Below are 23,804 nucleotides of genomic sequence, written 5' to 3'. Positions count from 1 at the left end.
AGCCAGGCCTGCTGGACTGAAGCGGAGGGTGGTTGGGTTGGTGGAGCAGGTACCTTGGGTGGGGGTTTGGGGGAGAGCTCTGGGGCCTTTGCCTAACCCTGGCTAACATGGCTGGGCGGGGGGAGAAGAGGACCATAAAGCCTCAGGTGTGAATGGGAGCTGGACCCGAGAGATGGGCTGGTGGTTGGAGCCCCAGGGGAAGGTCCTGGATGTTTGGAAGGGACCAGCTTGAGGTGGATGCAAGGGAAGAAGACTGGGAGAAAGGGGGGCTTCTCGGGGGTGGGGGTGTGGGCCCTTTACTCATCCTGGCTGCTCCTTTTGGGGTCCTGCTGCTCCTCCCTCCATAGTCCCCCCTCCCTGGCACTTCTTGACCCATGCCTCCTGGCGCATGTCACATACTCTCACACCTCTGGCCTCCTGTCCCTCCCTCTTGCCCTGCCCAACCTGTGACTCTGGCTTCCACTGGAGGGACCCTGGCTCTGGGCAGTCAGCTCTCCAGGAGGTAGAGGGGAGGAGGGTTGACAGACTGCCCTTTGGCCAACTCCCTGTGGTCACCACGCACCACCCACCCAGCATCATCACCGCACCCCTTCCCTGGGCCAGATGTCATTCTTCCCCAAGGCAAAGGTCTCCCCGGGGTCCTTTTAATAGTTGATTCCTCCCTGGGAGCTCTCATTTCTTAGTCCCTCCTGGCGAGGGAAGGCCCTGCGGCCAGGGCCCCACTCTTCAGGAGATGCTGGTGATCTGGATCCTGCCATTGGCTGTCTGGTTCTGGGCAACTGCCACAACAGTAGTATCGTCAGAGGGTGAGTGAGAACTGGCCTTGCACTCCCCAGTGGCCAGGGGCATGTGCTGGCCTCTCTTCTTCCCTGCTCTTTCCCTTTGCAGGGAGGGGGCTGCCAAAGGGCTGGACAGCAGGGCTGTGACCTCATCCTGCTAAAGGGGTCACACTGGAGACCTGCAGGTGCCCATGGCCTGTGGTTGTGCTGTTGATGGAGCTCCTGGCCCAGGGGCTGAATGGGGGCTGGCAAGCATCCCCTCTGCTCTTCAGGCTTCCTGGGGGAGATGCAGGGCTTTTTCTTGACCTAGACACGGGTCTCCACCTGCCCTCATCCTTCAGGCTGCATCTGCCCAGAGGGCCAGGTCTTCCCAAACTCCACGGAGGCACTGTACAGGAGTGGGGGAGTCTGTGTGAAGCCAGCAGCTTCCCCCTTGCTTGGGGGAGAGCTCAGGGGTGCCTGGGAAAGCCCCCCAGTTGGAAATGGCTGAAGGACTGAGGGGGAGCCACAGGCTCTGGGATCCTTGCTGGGCCTTGTCATGGCCATATGTCTGGGAAGTGATTTCCTGTGGGTTCCCTCATGCAGAATAGACTTTCTGCTCTGACAGGGAAGAGCCCCAGGGAAGGGGTGGGCAGGGCAGATGCTGGGCGAGGGACACTTGGGGAGCAAGCACAAGGCCCCAGGGGGCAGAGGAGGGAGCTCTTGAGTTGAGGGGCCTGGGTGTTTGGAGGAAAGGTGTGAGTGGGCAGGGCAAGCAGGGTAGGGGGGCTCTGGCACTCTGCAGGTGGCTGTGACCTAACGCAGGCAGCAAGTTCTGAGAACCCCTCAGATCCACCTCAGCACACATGTCATGATAGGGGCACTGCAGTGCAGGCTGGGAATTGCTGAGGATCAGGGCTAGGGGTGAACTGTGGATTTGGGGACATTGTGAACATACATTAATTCTGGATATATTAGCTTTAAACTGACATATGGAGAGCAGGAAGCTATGTGTGGGAGTCAACCTCAGGAGGGGTCCTTCAGGTCCCTGCTCCCCAGGCCGACCCCAGGCCTGTCTCTGGCTGGGTTATCTGAGGAGAGGGATGGTGGTGGTGGTGGTGAAGATGGTGAAGAACCCAACAGTTAGCAGTGTATTGCCTCTGAGTGCCCTGCCGTGCATTAGAGATGGTCACCAATACAAGCAAGATCCCTGTTCCTAAGGCGTGTAAAATTGTATGGAAAAGATAACGTTGACACAGATGAATCCATTAGCATGCAAAAGAGACAGCGTCTATCTCTGGTAAGTGGAGCGAGCCATCAGGAGTGGGGAGGTCAGGCAAGTAGGGCCATTTGGGGGGACTCCGATGATACCCAGAGACCACCCCCCCATCCCCACTCAGCAGAAGGCTGTGCTGTTTACAAAGCTGTTTCACAGCATATAAGCTTGTATGACTCTCACAAGGAAGGTTGTGTAAGAAATGGAAAGCAGATAGGAAACTGGGGCTCAGAGAGGGTGAGTGACTTCCCTGGGGCAATAGAGCAAACAATTAACATGACCTCACCCATTTGACACTAGGTGCCCTGTTCCTGCACTGGAGGGCCTCAGCCCTCTGCAAACCCCCACACCCCCTGCATGTATTCTGGGTCTTCAGGGAGGGGTGCAGATGTCAGGTCAGAGACCACCAGTGGCATCTGTACTTTTCTTTGTTTCTAATCTGGCTTCTTTTCTGGAGGCCACAGTTCATCATTAGGACTGATGAGGTTTTGGCCAAGCAAACAGTAGGGAGAAGGAAAAGCACCAGCATGAGAAGGTAGGAAAAACACTAGCGTGGTGTGCAGGGTCCCAGGTGTCAGAAAGTGCTGGAAGACGAGGTCGCGTGGGCCTAGTGTGCATGGGCATGGAGTTCGGTGGGGAAAACACAGTGATGGAGGGTGTCTGTGGGCAACAGGTGCATTAAAGCCAAGTGGGAGGTCTTTGACACCAGAGGACCTCTTTGGGCTGAGCCTGGGTAGATGGGGAGCCCAGTGCTCCTGGAAATGGAGAGGAAGGGTAACTTGATGGTAGGCTGGGGTCATGGAAGTAGACCGTCTTCCAGCCTGTATGACTGGGAGGGCGGGAGTCTTTCAGTGGTGGCTGACAGTGGTCTTTAGGCAGGCCTATTGGGTTTGGAGTGACCATGGAGTTTCCCGGTGGAGATGTCGTGAGGCCTAAGGCTTGAGGAGACGACAGGAATAGGACACAGTCTAGAATTCTCCATGGGCCACAAAGACCTGCCAGGGCTGGGGATCAGCACTAGTATGGGAGCCTGTACCCTGTTTTGTGCATGTGAAGTTCCAAGTGCTCATAGGAAGGCTGGAGGAGGGGAGCTCCTGAGGATGGATGTGGGGACAGGGCTGAAGGGTCGGTCCTGGAGGGGTGGGACAGGAGCCTGGAGGGTCAGAGCTCTGCGACCCAGAAGGGCGAAAATGCTCAAGTACAGAATCAGGAAGAGTGGGTGAAGGTGAGAACAGAATTGTTCACAGTAGACAAAGAGGCAACCTTTGAAACTTGAGTGATGTAAATTTAGAACAATTAGAAGGAAGTGCTGTTTTATACAGAAAGTAATAAACTTACTCATTCAGCAAACACAGGAGGCCTGGCTCTGCCTGGGCAGGTGCTGTGTGCTCTGGAAGAGGCAGGATGATTAAGCCAGTTTATAGTCGAGTTTATTAGACTGGGAAAAAAGAACCACAACCCATGTCTGGTGTTGGGGCTCTAGAGAAGGGCCCAGTGTGGAAGAGTGCAGCAGGGGGGCCCCAGAGGCAGCTTCAGCCCGAGCCGATCAGGGAGGCTGCAGGGAGAGATGTGGCATTGGAGTTTGGCAGCTGTTAAGAAGTAGTTCTGGAAGGAAGTGTTAACAGATACTCAAAAGCCTTAGACAAATTCAGAACTGACAAGCCACAACAGCTATGGAGAGCATTAGATTCCCTGGGGACAGCAAGTTGGGAAGCCACACTGCCCTGTAGTCTGGGTATTATATTAAGAATCAAGGTGGCTATGTCCATTGAGGGTCTGCTCTATGTATGTCATTTAACTTTCCTAACAACCCTGGGAGGAAAATGCTATTACTGATTTCGGTTTTATAGGTAAGGAAACTGAGGCACAGAGAGGTTAAATGCCTTGTTCAGGGTTTCCCATCCATCAGGTGGAGGAGCCAGGATGTGAACTCAAGCTGTCTGGCTCCAGGGCCCCCATTCTTTACCACTTGCTGTAACTGGGGATGCCCATGTGTTTAGTTTCCTAGGATGGCTGCAAAAAGTTACCACAGACATGGTGGCTTCAGACACCAGAAATATCATCTGTGACATCTGGGGAGGCCAGAGGTTGGGAATAGAGTATCATCAGGGCCCCGTCCCTCCAAAGGCTCGAGGGGAGGATCCTACCTTGCCTTTTCCGGCCTCTGGTGGCCCCTGGTGTCCCTTGAGGTGATAGCTGCGGTCTCTGTTCAGCCACCACATGGTCTTCTTTCCTTTGTGTCTAAATCTCCCTCTCCTTTCTCTTATGAAGACCCCGGTATTTGGATTTAGGCCCACCCTAAATCCAGGATGATCTGAACTTGAGATTCTTAACTACACATACAGAGAACCTATTTCCAAATAAAGCCATAGTCCCAAGTACCAGGGTTAGGACTTGGATGTATCTTTGGGGAGACACAGTCCAGTCACTATACCATGCTTGTGCAGCAACCAGACCAATTGCTCTGTCTTCAGGGAGGCAGTGGGCAGGGGTGGGGGCACAATGCTGGCACTAGGAAGCTGGGAAGCACATTCACTTGCCTTGGGTGTGTGCAGCGGGAAGGGGAAAGAGCCAAGGAGGCCCTGGCCTGATCTCGCCCCTATGGCAGCCGTGCCATGGGGGACTGGCTTGCAGTGGAGACAGCCTGTGGATGGCAGGGCTGAAGGCGCACTCAGGACTGGGGGACCGATGCACATCCCAGTGGCCCCCACACTGCTTCTCTTGTAGAATATTCTAGAGTGAGCAGGGTGGTCAGGGCAGCCATCATTCACCCCCATGATCCAGGGGGAAATGGAAGGTCAGAGAGATTAACTGCCCAAGGTCCTGGAAGCATACCCCGACCATCACTCTGCACCCCACGCTTCAGGGCTGTTCCTGCCGAGCCTGCTAACTGAGGTCACTGCAAGCAGAAATGTGCTTTGGAGGGGGCAGGGGGCAGGGGAAGGGGACAGTTTCATAACATGATGACACTCATCAAACTTGTCCCGAGGTTCTTTCTAGGACTTGTCTCCAAGAAGGCTGCTTTACTCAAACGATTATCTTTTTAAGAAAAATGTAAATACATGTATTGTGACAACGCAATAAAAACTGTAAACAGGTCAAGAAAGTAGAAAATTTTGCCTGTTGGGTAGGAGAGCTGGTGTCTCTGGTGGCGAGTGTGGCCATAACGCAGGCAGACAAGTCATTTTTGTTAAGCTTTTTGACGCAAGGGTGTGGGGAATCCCAGCTTGGGAATCATTAACTCTGAGTGGTTTCCTCTGGGTTCTGCAAGGTATTGGACACGCCTTAACTTGTTATTTTTAATATCATATCCATTTATTGTGTTTTGAACATTATAACATGAGTGCATATTAGTTGTAGAACATTTAGAAAATATAAACAAAAGGAAGAAAGTCTTGCTGAACCTTACCTCTCAGGTAAACGTTGTTTAAGTTTTGGTCTATTTCTGAATATGTATTTAGATTTACTCTATGGGCCATTTATATTTTAATGGCCTATCAGTATTCCATTCTGTGGAATACCTAGTCATCAACCAGTTTTTATTATAATATATAATGATGTAATAAACATTATTGTACAAATATTTTAAAATCTGCATCAGATTATTTTAGGAGCAGTATCTAGAAATGGAATCATTAAAATCAAATGACTCTACCTACGGTCCCTGATGCACATTGGCAAATTATCCTTTAGAAATATGATGCCAAGTTAACACACATTGACATTCTTGACCCTGGGGAATGTCTTTGGGAAGGACAACCTCATCTTCTGCCACATCCTTTGGAGACACCATTTTCACCAGAGTCCTTGGCTGGGAGAGGTCTGAAGCTCTGTTCAGGGCACCTGGGAGGGAGTGAAAGCCATGGGCACAGAGCAGGTTGTCTTCTGGGAGGGTGAGAGATGTGGCCAAGCTTTTATGCTGGGGGTCCCACTTAGACAGTGAGCCGGGGACAGCAGCAGGAGCTGGGAGAAGGATGAGGAGGACATGCTGTTATCTTGGAACCTGAAGGAAGTGAGAGATTCCAGGAGGAAGGGCAGCCTGCTGAGATGGACAGGGACCGGGCACTTGGAGCTCATGCAGTGCCCTGAGAGGTGACTATAGCAGAGAAGTGGATGTTTAAGGGCAGATCGAATGGCAACAGAATGGAGTAAATGCCGTGAGACCAGGAATAAAGAGAAAAGAGAGCAAATGTCCAGGGTCCATTCAACAGATGTCCTGGCCTTCTCTGGGGCTTACCGTGTCCCTGCTCTGCTCTCATCAGCCTTTCCACCTGGGCCTTGCTGCTCCTTCACTGCAGGGTTCTGCTTCTAAGGCCCAGTTGGGACCACAGCCTTTTGCTGGATGCCCTTCTCTGCTGCTTGGTCAAGTCCAGACAGAGCTGGCTTCACACTGGCCTTTACCCGCCTTCCCTCTGCTCCCACTCACCGCTCAGTGTCTTACTCTGCCCCAAACATGCACTCCTATGCTTCTACATGCACTGTTACCTCGGCTTGAAACCTTTCCTTCCTCTCCTCTATTCTCCAAATCCTTCCCTTGTGCTAAGAGGAAAAGCCACTCTTGGCTTGTCCTTGAATCCTATCTCACCAGCTGGGTGAACCAGCAACGCATGTAATCCTCAGAACCTCGGTTTATGTGTAGAACAGAAATATTCATGTCTGCCTCACAAGATAGCATTAAATAACCAAGAAAAAGCATCGATAGACTTCAGTATTGATTCACTTATGCACTTCAGAAGTGCTCACAGAGTGTCTGCTCTGGGTCATGCTGAGCAGGGCGGGAATGCTCTACACGTTCACCCAGCTTCTCTACGCTCCGCTCCGCGAGGGGCACAGGCATTGCCACGCAATTCCAAACACAAGCAGTGAGTTACAGTTGTGATGGGGCTAGTCGGGGAACCTGATAGGCGGCCAGTAAATGCCACCTCTCCCCACCCCTGTTCATTCTTTGTGATTCAGTTAGGGATGTGATCATAAACTGCCTTTACGTGCTCTCTCATTGTTTGACCTGTAACAACAGTCTGCTTTTATAACTTACAAAATCCAGTAAAATTTATAATGCCTAAATCCATAAAACTTTTTTTTAAAGAAAAAAAGAAAATGACAGATCAGTTATTACTTTCTTTCTGAAGGCTTCCTTGACAAGAAAGGCAGAGGGGCTGTAGGCTCTCACTTCCCCTTCACCTGGCTGGGACTCTCTTAGCATTGCACTGGGGTGGGGGGCCATGAGCCCCCATGCTGGGTGGGGGCTGGCTTGCCTTTGATCCCCAAGGCCTGGTGTGGTCCTGGCAGTCACAAGTAACTGCTTGCTGACTGAAAGTCTAGAGAGTAGGGCTGCAGAGCTGAGAAGTGGTTTTCCTGTGGGCACAGGGAGGCAGGGAGGCTGGGGGCTGCGGTTGCCTCTCAGTGAGATAGAGGGGGCTTCTGAGGGCAAGTGGAGGAGGTGCCCTCAGAGGCCAGGAGGGCAGAATGGTCCTTCACTTCAGAGAAGGACAAGACAGAGGAGAAGGCGCTCTGAGGTCCCACTGCCAGGCCTGGGTTTAGTTTACCCTGAGCTCTGCCACCCTCTGCTTTGGGTTGACCGGGGCCCCCGAGTGCTCCCTCTGTCTCACTAATCCTCCTGATACCCACGACTCAGGGGTACCCCTACCTCCAGCCTTGACAGCTTCCCCAGATCAGCTCCTCTGCTTCTTCCATGTGGAATCAGATAAAACCTAACTCATAGGCAAGAGGGTTGGGCAATACAAACACATCTCCTGACTTTAAAACAACCCAGAGATCTTTTCAATCTTCTCATTAATTTAGAATTCCAAGAACCTTTGGCATTATTGCGCCTTCGACCCGTACTGCATCAACCAACGATTTGATAGCACTCTTCCCCTAATGTTGTGATGGTGGTCTGCAAAGCCAAAGACCCACAGTCGATGTGGGAGACATGTCTTGACTAACTGTCCACTCCCTGCTTACCCTGGCCTCCAGTCCTGGTCTAGCACCTGGCCTCTCTCTCTGTGAGTGTCTGTCAGGACCTGTGAAAATGGGGGTGTCTGGGACAGTGGAGGGTGCCTCTGCTCTGATGGCCTTCCTGGTTCCCTCTGCCAGTGGCCAAGGTCCATCCTTCTAAGAGGTGAGAAAGGCACAGCTCCAGGGCCTTGAGGATGGGCAGGGGACTGGCAGGAGGGACAAGAGGCCACTCACCCCGCCTTCTCAAGGAAGTCTCCTTACACCAGCCTGCAGAATTCCTAATGCCTCCTAGGTTTATGGCACTGTTGTCATGGAGATTCCTTCCATATTTGATCTTACTCATCTCAAAGTCAGGATAAAGAGGAGCCTGGGATCATAGTCTCACCCTACATAGGAAAATAAGAGTCTTATGCATGCAGTCACATGTTGTAAGTGGCACAAAGACAGAATAAGCCCTCCAGTCCCAGGGTGCAAGTCAGCACTCTCACTATTAAGACAACTCTAGTCTACTGGGTGGGCTGTGGAACCCAGGGTGGAGAAGGCACTCCCCTGGGCAGGTTGTGAGGGGCCACAGGACAGCCACGTAGAGCTGGCAGTTTTCCAAGCAGATAGCCCTTGTGTAGTGTCCCTAGAGAGAAAGGACAGGTAGTGAATGGTGCATGGTAAGGGGCCTTGGCTCTCCTATTCCTCCTGAGTCTGTGGTAGCTGCTAGAGGGGAGTCTCAGATGTCAAGGATGGGGAGGACTGTCAGACTAAGTATCAGCCAAATGATGGCAGATGAGCGTGCGGTCTGCAAACCACAGAGTGTGAGGAGCGAAAGGAGTGTGCGTGGGACATTTATGCAAACACACCTGTCCATTTGCGTGTATGCCAGAGGCCCAAGTAAATGAACACGCCACCGTGTGCCTGGGGAGGAATGCGCAGGCCTATTGGGCAGAAATGTAGACATGTATTTCTGACAGATTCACAGACCACAGCCTTATCACTGATTTTCCTCACCCAGTGCATCTCCAAACACCTCAACCAATGATGTGTCCATATCAAGTCACAGAGAGTCCTTTACCATTTCTGGTAAAGGAGCAGCAGGTGCAGCCATTACTGTGGAAGCCACTTTGGGATTGTCAAATTCTGTAGCCTCATCTTACACTACAAATTATTCTAATGCCTCAAGCCCCAGTGGGTTTTCGACCATAATGGTGAGCATTAGCCATAGTGCTACAACTTCTGTTGAATTGCCTTCTGCCTTCATAGCCAGTCTTAAATTATCCAAACCAATTGTTTCCTCAGGAGCCACTTCTACTACGGATAATGGAAGTGCCGCATCCCCTTCAGGTCCTGGCCAGCTGTCTACCACCCCTACTGCTTCAGCACAGACAGCCACAGGCCTAACTCTAACTGAGGGGTCCACTGTCTATACAGGCACCCCTGGTTCATCTAAACCTACAGTTACCTCCAACAGCATCGAGGCCAAGAAAGATGCATTTTCTGCCTCCCCCTCAAGGCCTGGTGAATCCTTTACCACTGGAGGTGGTCATGGACAGACAACCACATCTTCTCCTCCAGGATTCACTTTCTATACCACCACCTCAGAGGTGTCCACACCACCGTTTTCTGCCCACCCTTCGTACAGCACAGACAAGGCAAGTCCTGCTTCCCCATCAAGCCCCAGTGAGCTGTATACCTCCACTGTGGCCTCTGAATATACCACCACAACTTTCACAGAGGGGCCAACCATCTATACCACTGTGTCTACTTCATCCCAATACACAGTTTCTTCCTACAGCTCTCATCCCACAGGCATGGAGAATTCTACAGCCTCATCAAGCCCTGGAGAGACTTCTACCAGCTCAGTTGGCTTAGGATTGACAACCAGTAGCATCAACCCAAGATCCACAGGCCACAGCACCATTTCTGATTATTCTCAATCCACAGACTCATCTGCAACCACCTTTACAATAGGGGATGAAAGTCGTACATTTGTATCAAGCCTTGGTGACTCCTTTACCACCTCCAGTGGTGATGGACCACTGCCCATGTCCACTCCTGAGGAACCTCTTGTCTCCACAACCATCTCAGAGTCCTCAAAACACACAGTATCTTCTCAGAATCTGAGTTCTTCTACTCCTTCAAGTCTGGATGTATTTTCTACCACTTCTCTGACCACTGGACACAATGCAACAACTTTTACTGAATTTCCGTCTGTCTTCCCAAGCATCTCTGAAATGTCCAAGTCAACTGCTCCCTCTGGAAGCTCTTATACTAGAGAGGCTGGAAGTGCTGCTTCCCCTTCAAGCTCGAGGCATCTGTCCCCTACCCCGACTGTCTCAGCACAGACGACTGAAACCTTCACAGAGGAATCCACAGTGTACACAGGCACCCTTGGTTTGTCCAAACACACAGTTAATTCCGACAGTACCACTACCAAGGAGGATGGATTTTCTCCTTCTACATTAAATCCTCTTGATTCCTTTACCACTAAAGGTGATAATGGACAAATGACCACGTCCTTTCTTCAAGGATCCACTTTCTACAAAACCACTGCAACGTTTTCCACTGAGTTTTCCTATAGGACAGACAAATCAAGTCCTGCTTCCCCATCAAGCCCCAGTGAAGTATTGGCCACCCATGCTGTCTCTAAACAAACCGGCCTAACTCCCACCAAGGGGCCAACTGTCTATAGCACCTTTACTGCTTTTTCCAAATCAACAGTTATCTCTGAAGCTTTTCATACCACAGACACTGAGAGCTCTACAGACCCCTCGAGCCCTGGAGAAGTATATATTAGCCCAGTGGTCCCAGGATTGATGACCACTATAGTCACCCAGAAATCCACAGGCCACAGCGCCATCTCAGAATGGTCTCAACACACAGACTCATCTGCAACCACCTTTACCAAGGAGGAAGGGAGTCCTGGGTCCACGTCAAGTCCTGGTGAATCATTTATTACCTCCTCTGGTTATGGACAATCAGGTATGCCCTTTACTGTGGAATCCATGGTCTCCACAACCCTCTCTGATTCACCAAATCCTACAGTTTCACCTGACAAATTCCATACTACTGACATGGCAAGTCACCCATTCCCTTCTGTCCCAGGTGAGTCATCTATCAGCACACGGGACTCTGGACAAAGAGCCACGGAACTCACTGAGGAGGTAAATCTCCACACACACATTTCAGATTTATCCACACCAACTGTTTACCATGTAACCTCTCATTCTACCAATACTGGGAGTGCCGCATCCTCTTCAGGTCCTGGTCAGCTGTCTACCACCCTGACTGCTTCAGAACAGTCAACCACAGGCCTGTTTGAGGGATCCACTGTCTATACATCTAAACCTACAGTTACCTTGGACAGTGTTGTTACTAAGGAGGATGGATTTTCTGCTTCCCCATCAAGGCCTGGTGAGTCCTTTACTACCGAAACTGATCATGGACACGTGACTACATCTTTTTCTCCAGGATCCACTTTCTACACTACTTCATCAGAGGTGTCCACACCAACATTTACTGCCCACCCTTCGTACAGCACAGGCAAGGCAAGCCCTGCTTCCCCATCAAGCCCCAGTGAGCCGTCTACCCCCACTGTGGCCTCTGAACACACCACCACCGCTCTCGTCAAGGAGCCAACCATGTCTCTTTCACCCAAATCCACAGCATCATCTGAGGCTTCCCAGCTCACAGGCACTGGGAGTCCTATGGCCCCATCAGGTCCTGGTGACTTGCCTACTGCTTCCAGCGGTGGTGGCCACATCACCAGGTCCTTCATTGTGGAATCCACGGTCTCCACAGCCCTCCCCAACTCACCAAACCCTACAGTTTCACCTGACATCTTCCTTACTGATTACACGGCAAGCCCTTCATCCCCTTCTGGTCCTGGTGAGTCATCTGCCAGCACTCAGGCCTCTGGAAAAACAGCCATGACATTTGCTGAAGAGACAAGTCTCTACACACACATTTTAGGTTTGTCCACAACATCGGTTTCTTCGGAAACCTCTTCTCCTAGGGATGATGGAAGTGCCGCATCCCCTTCAGGTCCTGGCCAGCTGTCTACCACCCCTACAGCCACAGGCACCACTGTCTATACAGGTACACCTGATTTATCCAAATCTACAGTTACTGTGGCGATGATGGTCACCAAAGAGAATGGATTTTCTGCTTCCACATTAAATCCCACTGAATCCTTTACCATCTCTGGTGGTGAAGAACACTCAACCACAACCTTTCCTCAAGGATCCACTTTCTACACAATAAGATCCGACTTATCCACATCAATATTTCCTACCCACGCTTCCTACAACACAGACAGTGCAAGGCCTGCACCTCCACCAAGCCCTACTGAGCTCTCAACCCCCACTGTGGTCCCTGAACAAACCACTGCTCTCACAAAGGAGACAGCCATCCTCGTCACCTTTTCTGATTCATCTCAATCAACAGTCTCTTCCTACAGCCCCCACCCCATAGGCACTGGGAGTTCTGCAGCGTCATCTAGCTCTGGAGAGGCAGCCACTGATTCAGCCGTCTCAGGACCAACCGCCGCTACAGTTGCCCTGAAACCCACGGGGCACAGCGCTATCCCTGATTCTTCTCAACCCACAGATTCATCCACAATAACCTTCACCAAAGAGGGTGGAGATCCTGCATCTGCTTCAAGCCCTGGTGAGTCCCTTACTGCTTCTGCTGTTGATGGACCAACAACTCTTCGTCCAGCAACCGCATTCTATACAGTCATCTCAGAGGTGTCCACGCCCACACTTTCTACCCACCCTGCCTACAGCACTGCTTCCCCAGCAAGCCTCAGTGGCCTCTCTACCCCCACTGTTCTCTCTGAACAAACTATGATTCCCACAGAGAGGTTAACTGTCTATACCAGTATTTCTGATTTGTCCAAATCTACAGTTTCCTCTGAAACTTCCTTTACCAGATCTGAAGGGAGTTCCGCGTCCTCTTCCAGCTCTGGCCAGCTGTCTACAACCACGGGTGTCTCACAACATTCATCCTCCACCCTCAGTGAGGGGTCTGCTGTCTATACAGTTACCCCTGAGTTGTTCAAAACTACAGTGACCTCAGACACCACCCTTCCCAAAGAGGATGCAAGTTTTGCTTCAACTTCAAGTTCAGGTGAATCCTTTTCCACTATAGGTGGATATCAAAAAACACCCACATTGTCCATTCCTGTGGAATCCACTGTCTCCACAGTCCTCTCAGATTCACCACTTCTGACAGTTCCACATGATACCGTCTATACCACTGAGGATACAAGTCTTTCTTCCCCATCTGGTGCTGGTGAATTAATTTCCACCACTTTGGTCTCTGGGCAGACACTCACATCCCTTCCTCAAGCTTCCACTGCTCACACAGACGTGTCTGATTCATCTCATCCCATGAGTTCAGCTGTTCCCTCCTCCACCATCAATAGAAATCCTGTTTCCATATCAAGCCCTGGTGAATTATCTTCCATCACCTTGATCTCTGGACAAACAACTACAGTTTTCACAGAGAAGCCAACTCTCTACACCACCGTGTCCGATGTCTCTGGTCTTGTGGTTTCTGGTGGTGCCACCTCCACCCCTCCTAGAGGCGGCCCTGCATCTCTGCCAAGCTCTGGCCCCTCACCTTCCACTGCAGTCACCACCTTCGCTGAGGCCAGTGTCTTTACCACCACCACCTATTCCTCCAGCACAGGTGCTTCACCTGATGCCCCTAATACAGCAGAAGATCTTAATCCATCATCCTCATCAAGTCCCATCCATTCCTCTTCCTCCCCAGCCACCTCTGGAAACATACCCACCACCCTGGGTGAGGATTCCACTCTCTTCATCACCAGCAGTGGTTCTACCAAACCAACAGTTTCTACCTCCATCCCCTCTGCCACAGACAGCCCTAGTCCTGCATCCCCATCAATTCTCACGCCCTCCTCTACAATGACAGTCATCTCCAGACCGACAGTCACCACCCTCAGTGGAGGATCTACAGTCTTCCCGAGCGGCGTAGGGTCACCAAGCCCAACAGTGTCCCCTGACAGCTGCCAGACCACAGTCCCTGGTGCCTCCTCGTCAGCCTCAGCTATCCCTGACTTCTCCTCCAGGCCAGCCCCGGACTCTTCTTCAGCCATTAGAACCTCCGGGTTCTCTCCTCCTCGGTCCTCCACTTCGCTTGGCCCTAGGTTCAGTACCGCTTCAGCTCCCCATCCCCTGTCCACTGGCACCCGCACAACTGTGGTGACAAGCCACTCTCCGGCCATGACAACAGGTAAGTCTCTCTGGGCCTGTCCTGGCCACCTTCCATCATCAGCTGAGACCTCTCCATGGTCAGGTTCCACCTTTCCAGTGCCTTCTGTTGCCAAAGCACGCTGTCCATGTGGATGAAATTTGTTCTCTTTTGATTGGCAGGGTTCTTGTTTCCTTTGCCTGTCCTTTTTCATCTTTTCTCTCCTTTCCCCCCTTTGTCCCTCCTCCTCTCCCCACCTTCTTCTGGGGATTGAGGTAGTGATAGAGGGGTCTTGGGTCTTAGTTGCCGCGTGATCACCTGGGCCCCTGCCCCCCTGCCAGTGCAATGTCTGAATGATGGGACCTGGAACAGGAGCTGGCGTTCTTGTCCCATGGGCTCTCGTGGTAACTGCTGTGGATTCTACCCCTCCACAGGTCAGTGCCAGATTGGGACCACCTGGAATGGAAAAGAGTGTGTCTGTGAGCAAGGCTTTTTTGGCGACCAGTGCAAGTCCCTTGTGGACTCCTTCTTCCTAGGTAATGAACTTCTCTGCTGATTCTCTGCAGATCATCCCCACACCCCTTAACCACTTAAATGGGAGGCAGCACTGGAAGCATCATCGGCTACCACTGCCTCATTGTGCAGGTAGGGGAGAAAGGGTGACTTTCACCTAGGCAGTGTGCAGGTAAAGCGTAGACCTTCTGCCTCCGCCTTCAGGGCCCCTCCCACTAGCTCACCTATCCCCGCGTCAGGAAGTTTCTATCCCATCCCTTTCTGAAGCCTTCCCCTTAGCTCTCCTGGGTCGTGATCCTGGCCACTAACTCCTCATGGTATTTAGAGACAAGGGGCAGATGTTTCAGGAACTCCTACGTGCCTCTTGAATTTCCATCCACTCTGCTACCCACTTACTCTGCCTCCATGAGACCAACAGGCAGAGAATTAACCGATCTGGGAAGACATTGCTGGGGGGTTGCTGTCTCATGCCTACTGTGGCCTGTTCCCGCAGAAATCCCGGAAAAAATCAATGCCACTGTAGGTGTGACAGTGAAAGTGACTAACAGGAATTTCACGGAAGACCTGAATAACGTATCCTCCCAGGCATATTGGAATTTCATTCAACTATTCAACAGTCAGGTAAGAGTGGGGAAGCCGAGATGCTCCAGCGTGGGTCTCCAGTGGGAGAGGGGGTGCTCAGCTCATCCCGACTTACTCGTTAGAGTTTCCCAGCTTATGGATCTCTTTGGTCTTCCCGAGTCCTGAGAGGGGGTCCCCTGAGAGCTTCCTTCCTTGAGCCCTGCACCACCGCATCCTGGCAGAGGGAGTGACCCCGTGCCTCCCCTTCTTTCTCCTCTGTGGGCTAGTACGTGGACTCCCTGAGGGAAGGGGGCTCTGGGGCTGCCCCGAGACAGGAAATGAGGCTGCTGTATGAGCTTTAGCTGCCCCGTTTCTTTCAGATGGATAAAGCTTACATGGGCAAAGACTTTCCCCAGTACAGAGGCGTGATCGTCAGGAGACTGCGGTGAGTATGTTGGGGTGGGGGGCAGACTTACCGACTGTGGGAAGCCCCCACTCTTTTCCCTCCTCCCATCATGAATGAGTATCAGTACCTGGCTGGGCCAGGGGGCTCCTAGCCTGCAGGCAATACCTGAGGGCTCTGAGACCATTTGTTCATTCATTCATCATTCATCATTCATCATTCATCATTCATCCATTTAACAAATCTGTATTGAAAGCCTCCCCTGTGCTAGGTGCTGGGAACACAGTGGTCCCGGTCTTCATGGAGCTAGAGTGGCAGAACACAGATAGCAAAATGGCTGTGCCTTCTGGTTAGAGATACGGTAAGGGACGCACAGGTTGCAGTGGGAGAGGTCCCAGATGCAAGCTTGGCAAGGTGGAGGCAAATCCCCCTGGAAGAAGGGACAGCTAAGCTGAGTCTTGAAGGCTGAGGTGGAACGAGTCAGGTAGAGGGAACGGACAGGGATGCGGCAGACAGAATCAATGATGTGGAGCCCAGAGGTGAGAAGGAGTGGGGCAGATCCCAGGAATGTAAAGTACAGTGTGTTGCTTGAGGGCAAACGGGTCATGATGGCAGAGGTTGGAAAAATGACTTGTACCCAGTTTAGGCTTTAAGCAGCAGTTTAGGCTTAAACCAGCAGTTTCAGCCCACATGAGATGGCATCAGATTTACACTGCAGACTGCTCTGTCTGGCTGCAGGGCTGAGAAAGGGTGGGCAGGGGATGGAGCTGATAATGGCCTGGACCAGAGAAGTGACAATGAAGAAGAAAAGTAGTCTGGTGTGAAAGGCCTTTCTTCAGGAGGCAGGACCAGCAGACCGTGGGACTTGATGGGTGCTGGAGAGGAGGCGTAACACCAGATCTCTGGGCTGCTGGGAGTGTGGGTGCCCTGTGCTGAGAGGAGGAATGTAAGGAGGGGTAGGATGAAGGGAGATGATGGGCCATGTCAAGTCTTCAAGTCTTGGGGCCCAGCCGCACAGAGCGCTTGAGTGATGGAGCGGCAGAAGCTTGAACACATGATAGGAAATGTCTGCGGTGGAGACTGGTGTTGACATCCCTGGGTGGATGTCACTGGAAGCCCTGGGAGTAGACCAGATGGCCGGGATGGTCACAGCACAGGCTTGAAGGTGTTGCAGGCAAGAGGCATGGGAAGTACCAGTATGAGAGGGCTGGGCAGGGGAGGCAGAGCCCCCAAAGGAGAGGGCAGAGAAGTAAACAGGAGTGTGAGGGCTTCTTGTCCCAGCAGCCAGGGGAAGAGAAGGTGTCTGGAAGGAAGGTGACTTGCTGTCCAGGGCCCGTGGGGCTTCATGGCTCTGTGCCCTCCATCCCCACCCTCACGCCCGCCCAGCATTGGCACCATTGTCCCGTCTCCACTGTGGCTCAGGGCTCTGTTGGCTGAAGCCCTCCTGTCCTGCCCTCACGTCTCCGTCACAGTGGCTGCGGGCGGTGGCTGACCTTGTCTCAAGATCTCTCCCTTCAGCAACACCAACTGACCATATAATGAGCAGTTTCTCAGTTGGAATCCTCTATTTCTCAAGTGACCTCATGTTTCTCCACTTCTAAAAGCTCACTTGGTTTTCAGATATAATCCAAGAGCCTCTATTTTTAATATTTTATTTAAAATATTTTTTCTTATGGTAAAATAGCCATAACATAAAATTTGCCATTAACCATTTCATGCACACAGGTCAGGGGTATTAAGCTCACCACCGCCACCATCCAGCTCCAGACCTTTCTCACCTTTACAAATGGAAACTCTGCCCCCTTTAAACACTAGCCCCCCATGCCCCTCTACTTTCTGCTTTCTGTCTCTATGAATCTGATTACTCATATAAATACTCGTACAGTATTTGTCCTTTTGTGACTGGCTTATTTCACTTAGCATAACGTCCTTAATTTAATGTTCATTCATGTATTAGCATGTCTCAGAATTTCCTTCCTTTTTATAGCTGAATAATAATCACTTCTTTGGACAGACTGTATTTTGTTTACCCATTCATCCACTGATGGACACTTTGACTGCATCCACATTTTTAGTTACTGTGCATAGTGCTGCTCTGAACATGGATGTACCAATATGTCTTCAAATTCCTGCTTCCAATTCAAAAAGAATTTTTTGGGTGTGTACCCTGAAGTGGAATTGCTGGATAAAATGATATTTCTATTTTCAATTCTTTGAGGAGCCGCCATACTGTTTTCCACAGTGGTTGCACCATTATTTTACATTCCCTCCAATAGATCACACGGGTTCAGTTTCTCTACATCTTTGTCCAAGAGCCTCCCTTTTTAGGTGTGAGTTTTGCTCAGTGGCATTTATTGTTCAGTTGTTATTTTGGGATCTCAGATCGTTTTACTCTGTGGCTTCCCTCTAGGTTTTCAATTACTGGAGGGAAGAGCCCCTTGTTTCTGTCGCGCCTCTGGGTTATGTCTAATTGTCTCTCATCACACCTCTTGCTCCTTGGGCCTCATTTGCTGGGAGGGCGGGTGACACGGGGTGACTGATGAGCCATCGGCTCCTGCTTCCAGCAATGGCAGCATCGTGGTGGATCATGATGTCATCATGGAGGCAAACTACACTTCAGAATTTGAGAAACTGTTTAAAAACCTCACTGAGATCGTAAGGGCCAAGATTATGAATGAGACCAAAAGTCTCCTGAATGATTCTGAGAAGTGCAAAGGTAGGCCCACCTAAGACCCCTTGATGTTGGTGGGGAAAGATGGGAGGGGTCCCTTAGGGAGGTCTCAGCTCCCAAACCTTGAATCCCTCCTCTCTTCTGGAACTCCAGGAGCCTCCCTATAGGAATCCGGGAGCCTGGCCTGGGTACCTTGCCCAGAAACCTCTTCCATTCCTGGGCTGATGCTGTCACCAGCCCTAATGTCCCCATCCCTAGGGGCAGCTGGGCCTATGAGCTGGCGCAAATGGGGACATTAGGGCTGGTGACAGCATCAGCCCAGGACTGGAAGAGGTTTCTGGGCAAGGTACTCAGGCCAGGCTGGCCCTCAGGGGACACAGGGCAGTATTTCTGTTTTTTCTTTACACCACCCTTGGCAGCCCCCTCAAATCTGTGCTACAGTGAGGAGGCCACTACAGTGAGCACGACTGTGAAGCTGGGCTTTGACCTGCAGGGTAAGTAGCTCCACGGGGTGGGGGACAGAGTGTGGGAGGTAAACGTGAGGGCAGGGGTGCTTTAACCAGGTGCGTGCTTACCACTCACCCGTCACCCTCAGAGCAATGCACTCAGAAGGCTGCAAAGGAGTTTGCCCAGTTCTACTATGTGGATGAGCTGAAAGGGAAGCTAGCCTGTGTGACCAATTGCACTGAAGGAGCGAAGTTGCAACTGAACTGTCATGAGGGCAAGTGCCAGATGCAACGAAGTGGTCCCCGCTGCCTGTGAGTGCCTGGCCCCTCCAAGCCCAGCACCCATCCTGTCTGCTGGTGGAGCTGTACTGTCACCTACAGTCACCCGAGGGGGCAGGGCAGGGGTGGACAGAGCTTGCAAAGCACCTCCTCCCCCCTCCCCTACAGCCATCTTTTTTCTACTGGGATCTCCCATCACCCCCACTCCTACCAGAGCAGATTATGGATGTGGGCATCCTTGCACCGAGCAAGCCCCTTCCTGAGAAAGTTCCAGTTACTAATTTCCAAATCTGTATCTATAGATCTCTGTCTCTGTCGTTCATTTTCCTATGTCCTCCTTGCCGTAATGCCATCATCGCCTGTGGCAGTAGCTGGCATTCTCAGTTAGGGAGCCCATAAATTAAAGTACAAAATACAAAACATGATAACAGGCCTGTCAAGGTGCGAGCTACTTGGAGATTTGATGGGTGAACATCAAATGTCTGGGATGAGGCATCTGACACTCTCAGATTCTGAATTCCTACTCTGCAGTTCCAGGTTCCCCACCTCCTCACTGCCCCTTAGCCTTAGGGAGTCAGGGAGGGTGACATGCACCTGCCCTTGGAGGGGGAGCCAGTTTCCTGTGCCTTGAAATTGATTTTTTTCTTTTGGGAGACTGGGTGTGAGGGCTGCTGGCAGGTCGGCCTGAGCCTGCATGTGTCCCCAGATGCCCAACCTCGGACACACACTGGTACTGGGGAGAGACCTGTGAGCTGCAAACCAGTAAGAGCCTGGTGTATGGGAGTGTGGGGGCTGCTGTGGGGCTGCTGGTCCTCGTGGTGGTTGTCCTGACCGTCTTCCTCGGCCGATCCCAGAGGAAACTGCGAAGGTGAGCTTCTGAGGCTGGGCCCTGAAAAGGGACCACGGGCAACATATCCCAAGGCTCTGCTCCTTCCAGCTCAGCATTTGGCAGCCAGCCCTGGATGGGGACCCAGCCCCTTCCAGCTCTAGGGATGGCAGAGGGCAGCCTGCTGATATGATAGGACGCATCTGCATGGCAAAGAAATGGAACCAAAACCTTACGTATTGCAAATGGACAATGTGATGAAATGACGTGGTGTTTGTTGTCACTTTAGTTGCCAGAAGCCACACTGTGCCCCTAGGACACAAAATGAGCTGCCAGGTGTCACCTTCCCCAGCTGTGGAATGGGGAAGAGCTATGAGTGGGGTGAGCAGCCCCTGGTCAGCAGTCCGGAGGAGGTGCTCTGATTGGTCCAATGCCACATCTCGCAGGGAAAGGAGGAGGCAGGCCCACTGATGGGAGAGATGGGGGCAGACTATGGGCTGCTGCTTCATTTTCTGCTTGCGCTTCTGGGAGCAGGGCCCTCCTTGACTCAGGGCTTGGAAGTGACAGCCCCTTCCGGAGCTGAAGCCCAGGGTCAGGGCCCTTTAAGCCCCTTCCTCTGCCTCCCTGCCACCAGGACTCACGGCATTTCTGTTGGCAGGAAAGAGTACAATCTGTCTCGAGATTGGCAAGAAGAAGACATCCCTGGAAGTTTCCAGAACACAGACATCTGGGAAGGTACCTCTCATCAGAGGCAAGGGTCAGGGCAAAACTGGTGGGTGAACAGCGGCAGAGAGGGCACTGTAGCAGGCTCCGTGTGGTTGTGGGTGATGCACGCTGCCAGCCTGTGGTACATCTGCTGCAGCAGCCAGGCTTGGCCAGCTCCTCTGTGGCCTCCTGACCCTGACCCCAGGGCAGCCCCTGCTGACCCTCACCGTTTCTCAGCCCCTCCCTATCAAGTTCCCTGTGCCCCTGTGCGTGGCCACCACTCACCATTTCCCTCCACTACACCTTTGCACCAGCTGTGCCACTGTCTGGAAGGTTCCCCTCGCCCAGGTCTCTGCGTGCTTCAGTCCCACTCTGTTTCCAAGATATGGTTCAAACGCTGCCCCTCCTTGCAGCCTGCCGTGTGGCCACCCTTACTGGCTCCCAGAGCCTCTCTTGGCTGCACGCAGGTGCCATGGAAACTGTCACGTCACATCTGCTCTACTCTCTGGCCACACGCATCCCTGAGGGCTTCTCCTTCATCTCATCCACCAACACTCCCAACTCTGAGCAAACCCTGCCTTCCCAGTTCTTCCTGACAAAGACCAAGAAGGGGAGGCTGAGAGCCAGGTCCTGCCCTGGGACCACCCCGGGAGCATCAGCTGCTCACACAGTCAGTGGGCTGACAGGGCCGTGTGGGGCTTGACAGGGCACAGAAGTATGCCTGACCAGCCTGGGGTGGGGCAGGTCATAAGGGACTGCAGAGGGGGTGTTGCCTGGGGGGCCTGGGCCAGGCCATTCACTGCCACAGCTGGTGAGTGAGCGGTGTGCTTCCTGCTTCCAGGAACTTGGAACCTGGCAAAGAGAGAGTAAAGGCTTTCCGGGCAGGGGCACTGCTTAAGCAAAGGGGTGGAGATGGGGAAGAGCAAGGTCCAGGGGATACCGCAGGTGGGTCAGTGGGTCGTGAGGCTGGCACAGCTGGGTCTGGAGGGCTCTGTGGGCCATGGTAGAGACCCACTAGGGGGGCTTTATGGGAGCGGTTTTGAGACGTGCGTTTGGAGCTGCTTATTTTCAGGTAGATTTGATGGGCAGCACCAGATGGGGAGAGCAAGGAGGTGGCTCTGCAGTATCTCAGGGAAGGACAGTGAGGCTGAGTGGGGGCAGCAAGGACGGGGGGCAGGTGACACAGTATGCTATAGTGAGCTGGGCAGGGCTGTGGCTGGGGAAGGGAGAAGGCCTTGGATGGGGCTTCGGCCTGAGATGGGACGCGTGGGACAGCTGGTGGGGCATGCTGAGCGTGGGGTGCTGCGCACGCGCCATCTCTGATGGGGAGATTCCTGGCACAGCTGGTTCCTGCCTGCTGTGGCTACTGTTGCCATCAGGAAGTGTGTCTGGCTGAGCAGGCCCTTCCCTCACACCCCAGCTCCACCCCAGCTATCATCCCAGCACCTGCCTGCAGCCCCTGGCCGTGACTCTTGGCCCTGAGGCACAGGGCTGCTGTTCTGGTTCCCTCTGTGACTGTGTCACGCTGGGCCAGCGCCCCAGATGTGTGTCAGAGCCGACCAGACCCGCCTCAGAGATGGGCCGCAGCGAGGGGTTGGAGGGGCAGGCAGTGAATGATGCTTTAGGCAGGTATGAGACTGACTCTCCAAACCTGCTCCTTTTACTGGAAAAAGCTCCCCATGTTCCCACTGCCCCCAGGTGTTCCTCCAGCCTCCCGCAGGCTCATGCTCACCTTGACATCTCTCCCTACAGGTGATGATCTGAAGGAGGACAAATTCAGCCTGGAAACCCTCTACAGCCGCTTCCGGCCCTCCCTGAAGAAAGTTGACCCCAGCACAGAGGTGACTCAGGGGCCCATCCCAGGCTAGGAGCTGCTTCTTCCCGACCCTGGCCCCCAGCACCCTGGTGCTGTCTGGGGAGGGTGGGGCCCATTCAGCTCACAGGCAGAGCGTGGCCAGTGCTTAGGGGCACCTTGGCCTCACCTCCTCTCTCTCACCCCCCAGCTCCACATCCAGAGGCCCCGAGTGGTGACGACGGCTCAGTGAGGGGACAGAGACTCCCAGCCCTCACCCAGATGTGGGCAAGACAGCAGCAGAGGGCCCACTGCAGGCACCCCCATCCGCCTGTCAAGAGCAAACAGACGTTGGGGCCCAAAGCGGCCCTGCTTAGAGCTGCCTGGGCTTGGCCCTGGCCCCTGCTTGAGCCCCGTTTTGCTTCCTTGCCCTCATCCAGAAGCATCAAGGATGTCAGACATCTCGGCAGCCTTGTCTGCCCCACATTCTGGAATTTCCCTACCAATAAAAAAGCGAGGCTTCAAATGCACAGTGCAGTGTGAATGGCTTCCTTCCTGGGGGTGGGGGTGAGGGTGCCTGGCTGCAGGCCTGGGTCTCTAGAGGTCCCTCTCAGAGAGAGCACTCCTCCCAGGGCTGGGTGTCAAATCTGGACATGGGATACTCTTGGCCCCACCCCGTGCCACATGTGGAGTGGGGCCCCTTGCCCGCCCCAGGCCCAGGCAGGGCCAGGCCCACCTCTGCCTGAGGTCTCTGTGGCAGATGAGCCTCGGGTCAGGACCCAGGAGTAGACCTTGGGCCCAGGGAATGAGGTACAGGAGCCCCCAGAAGACAAATGAGTGAACTCTCAGCTCTGCTGACCTTGAGTGGGGGCCACAGTCACTGCAGTTGGCCATATGGGTCTACGGTCACCTTAAACCCACAGATCTCTGGGCCCAAGAACTCTCAGCCATCCCAGAGCTGGGTGTTGGCCTGGTGGGGCACCCAGACGGGTAGTAAAGAGGGCTTGAGAAGAGGGGAGTCCCCTTGTCAGGGGCTGGAGTCAAGTGCAAGGTGCCCTTTCCCTCCTGGGTTCAGGCCCAGCCTCTCTCCCGCCATCCCACCCTTCTCCAGGGGTCTCCCCAGTTCTCCCAGGCTGCTTCAGGCCCCAGCGCCTGCCCCTCTCCTGGGGCGACAGATCTGATGGCTTGGGTGCCTCTGTGCTGCCTGGCCAGGGAGGGGCTCCCCTCCCTCTGCCCTTTGGCCTGGAATAGGCTCCACATCCCCAGTCATGAATGAAGCTCCCAGGCTGACTCAGGTTCAGGCTGGCCCCCAGACCTCAGGATCAAAGTGCTCTGGAGCCCATTTATTTCTGGGGTTCCCCGGCTAATGTTCATTCTGTTCATTCCTGCGAGGGTGAAGGGCTGGCCTG

General features: G+C 53.0%; 1 protein-coding gene across 3 annotated transcripts; it reads left to right on the top strand.

Annotated features, from left to right (window-relative positions):
* Positions 1 to 128: 128 nt before the first annotated feature.
* On the top strand, positions 129 to 22,925 carry MUC12 (mucin 12, cell surface associated). Of its 3 annotated transcripts, XM_036904543.2 has the most exons (12): positions 676 to 806; positions 9,280 to 14,241; positions 14,634 to 14,735; positions 15,206 to 15,333; positions 15,654 to 15,718; positions 18,241 to 18,392; positions 18,767 to 18,841; positions 18,943 to 19,105; positions 19,779 to 19,940; positions 20,557 to 20,633; positions 22,356 to 22,444; positions 22,607 to 22,925. In XM_036904543.2, the coding sequence occupies exons 1-12, from the start codon at positions 734 to 736 to the stop codon at positions 22,646 to 22,648; spliced, it is 6,090 nt and encodes a 2,029-aa protein (XP_036760438.2). In that variant the 5' UTR covers positions 676 to 733; the 3' UTR covers positions 22,649 to 22,925. The 3 variants fall into 3 exon arrangements, with proteins under 3 accessions (XP_036760439.2, XP_036760438.2, XP_036760440.1); XM_036904545.2 differs by lacking the exons at positions 676 to 806; positions 9,280 to 14,241; positions 14,634 to 14,735; positions 15,206 to 15,333 and having other exon boundaries at positions 15,656 to 15,722; XM_036904544.2 differs by lacking the exons at positions 18,767 to 18,841; positions 18,943 to 19,105; positions 19,779 to 19,940; ... (1 more) ...; positions 22,356 to 22,444; positions 22,607 to 22,925 and having other exon boundaries at positions 129 to 806; positions 15,654 to 15,722; positions 18,241 to 18,364.
* Positions 22,926 to 23,804: the final 879 nt, after the last annotated feature.

The sequence above is a fragment of the Manis pentadactyla genome, chromosome 10, assembly GCF_030020395.1.
Source record: "Manis pentadactyla isolate mManPen7 chromosome 10, mManPen7.hap1, whole genome shotgun sequence".
In the NCBI taxonomy this organism is placed as follows: domain Eukaryota; kingdom Metazoa; phylum Chordata; class Mammalia; order Pholidota; family Manidae; genus Manis; species Manis pentadactyla.
This window is presented reverse-complemented; position numbering and strand designations above follow the sequence as displayed.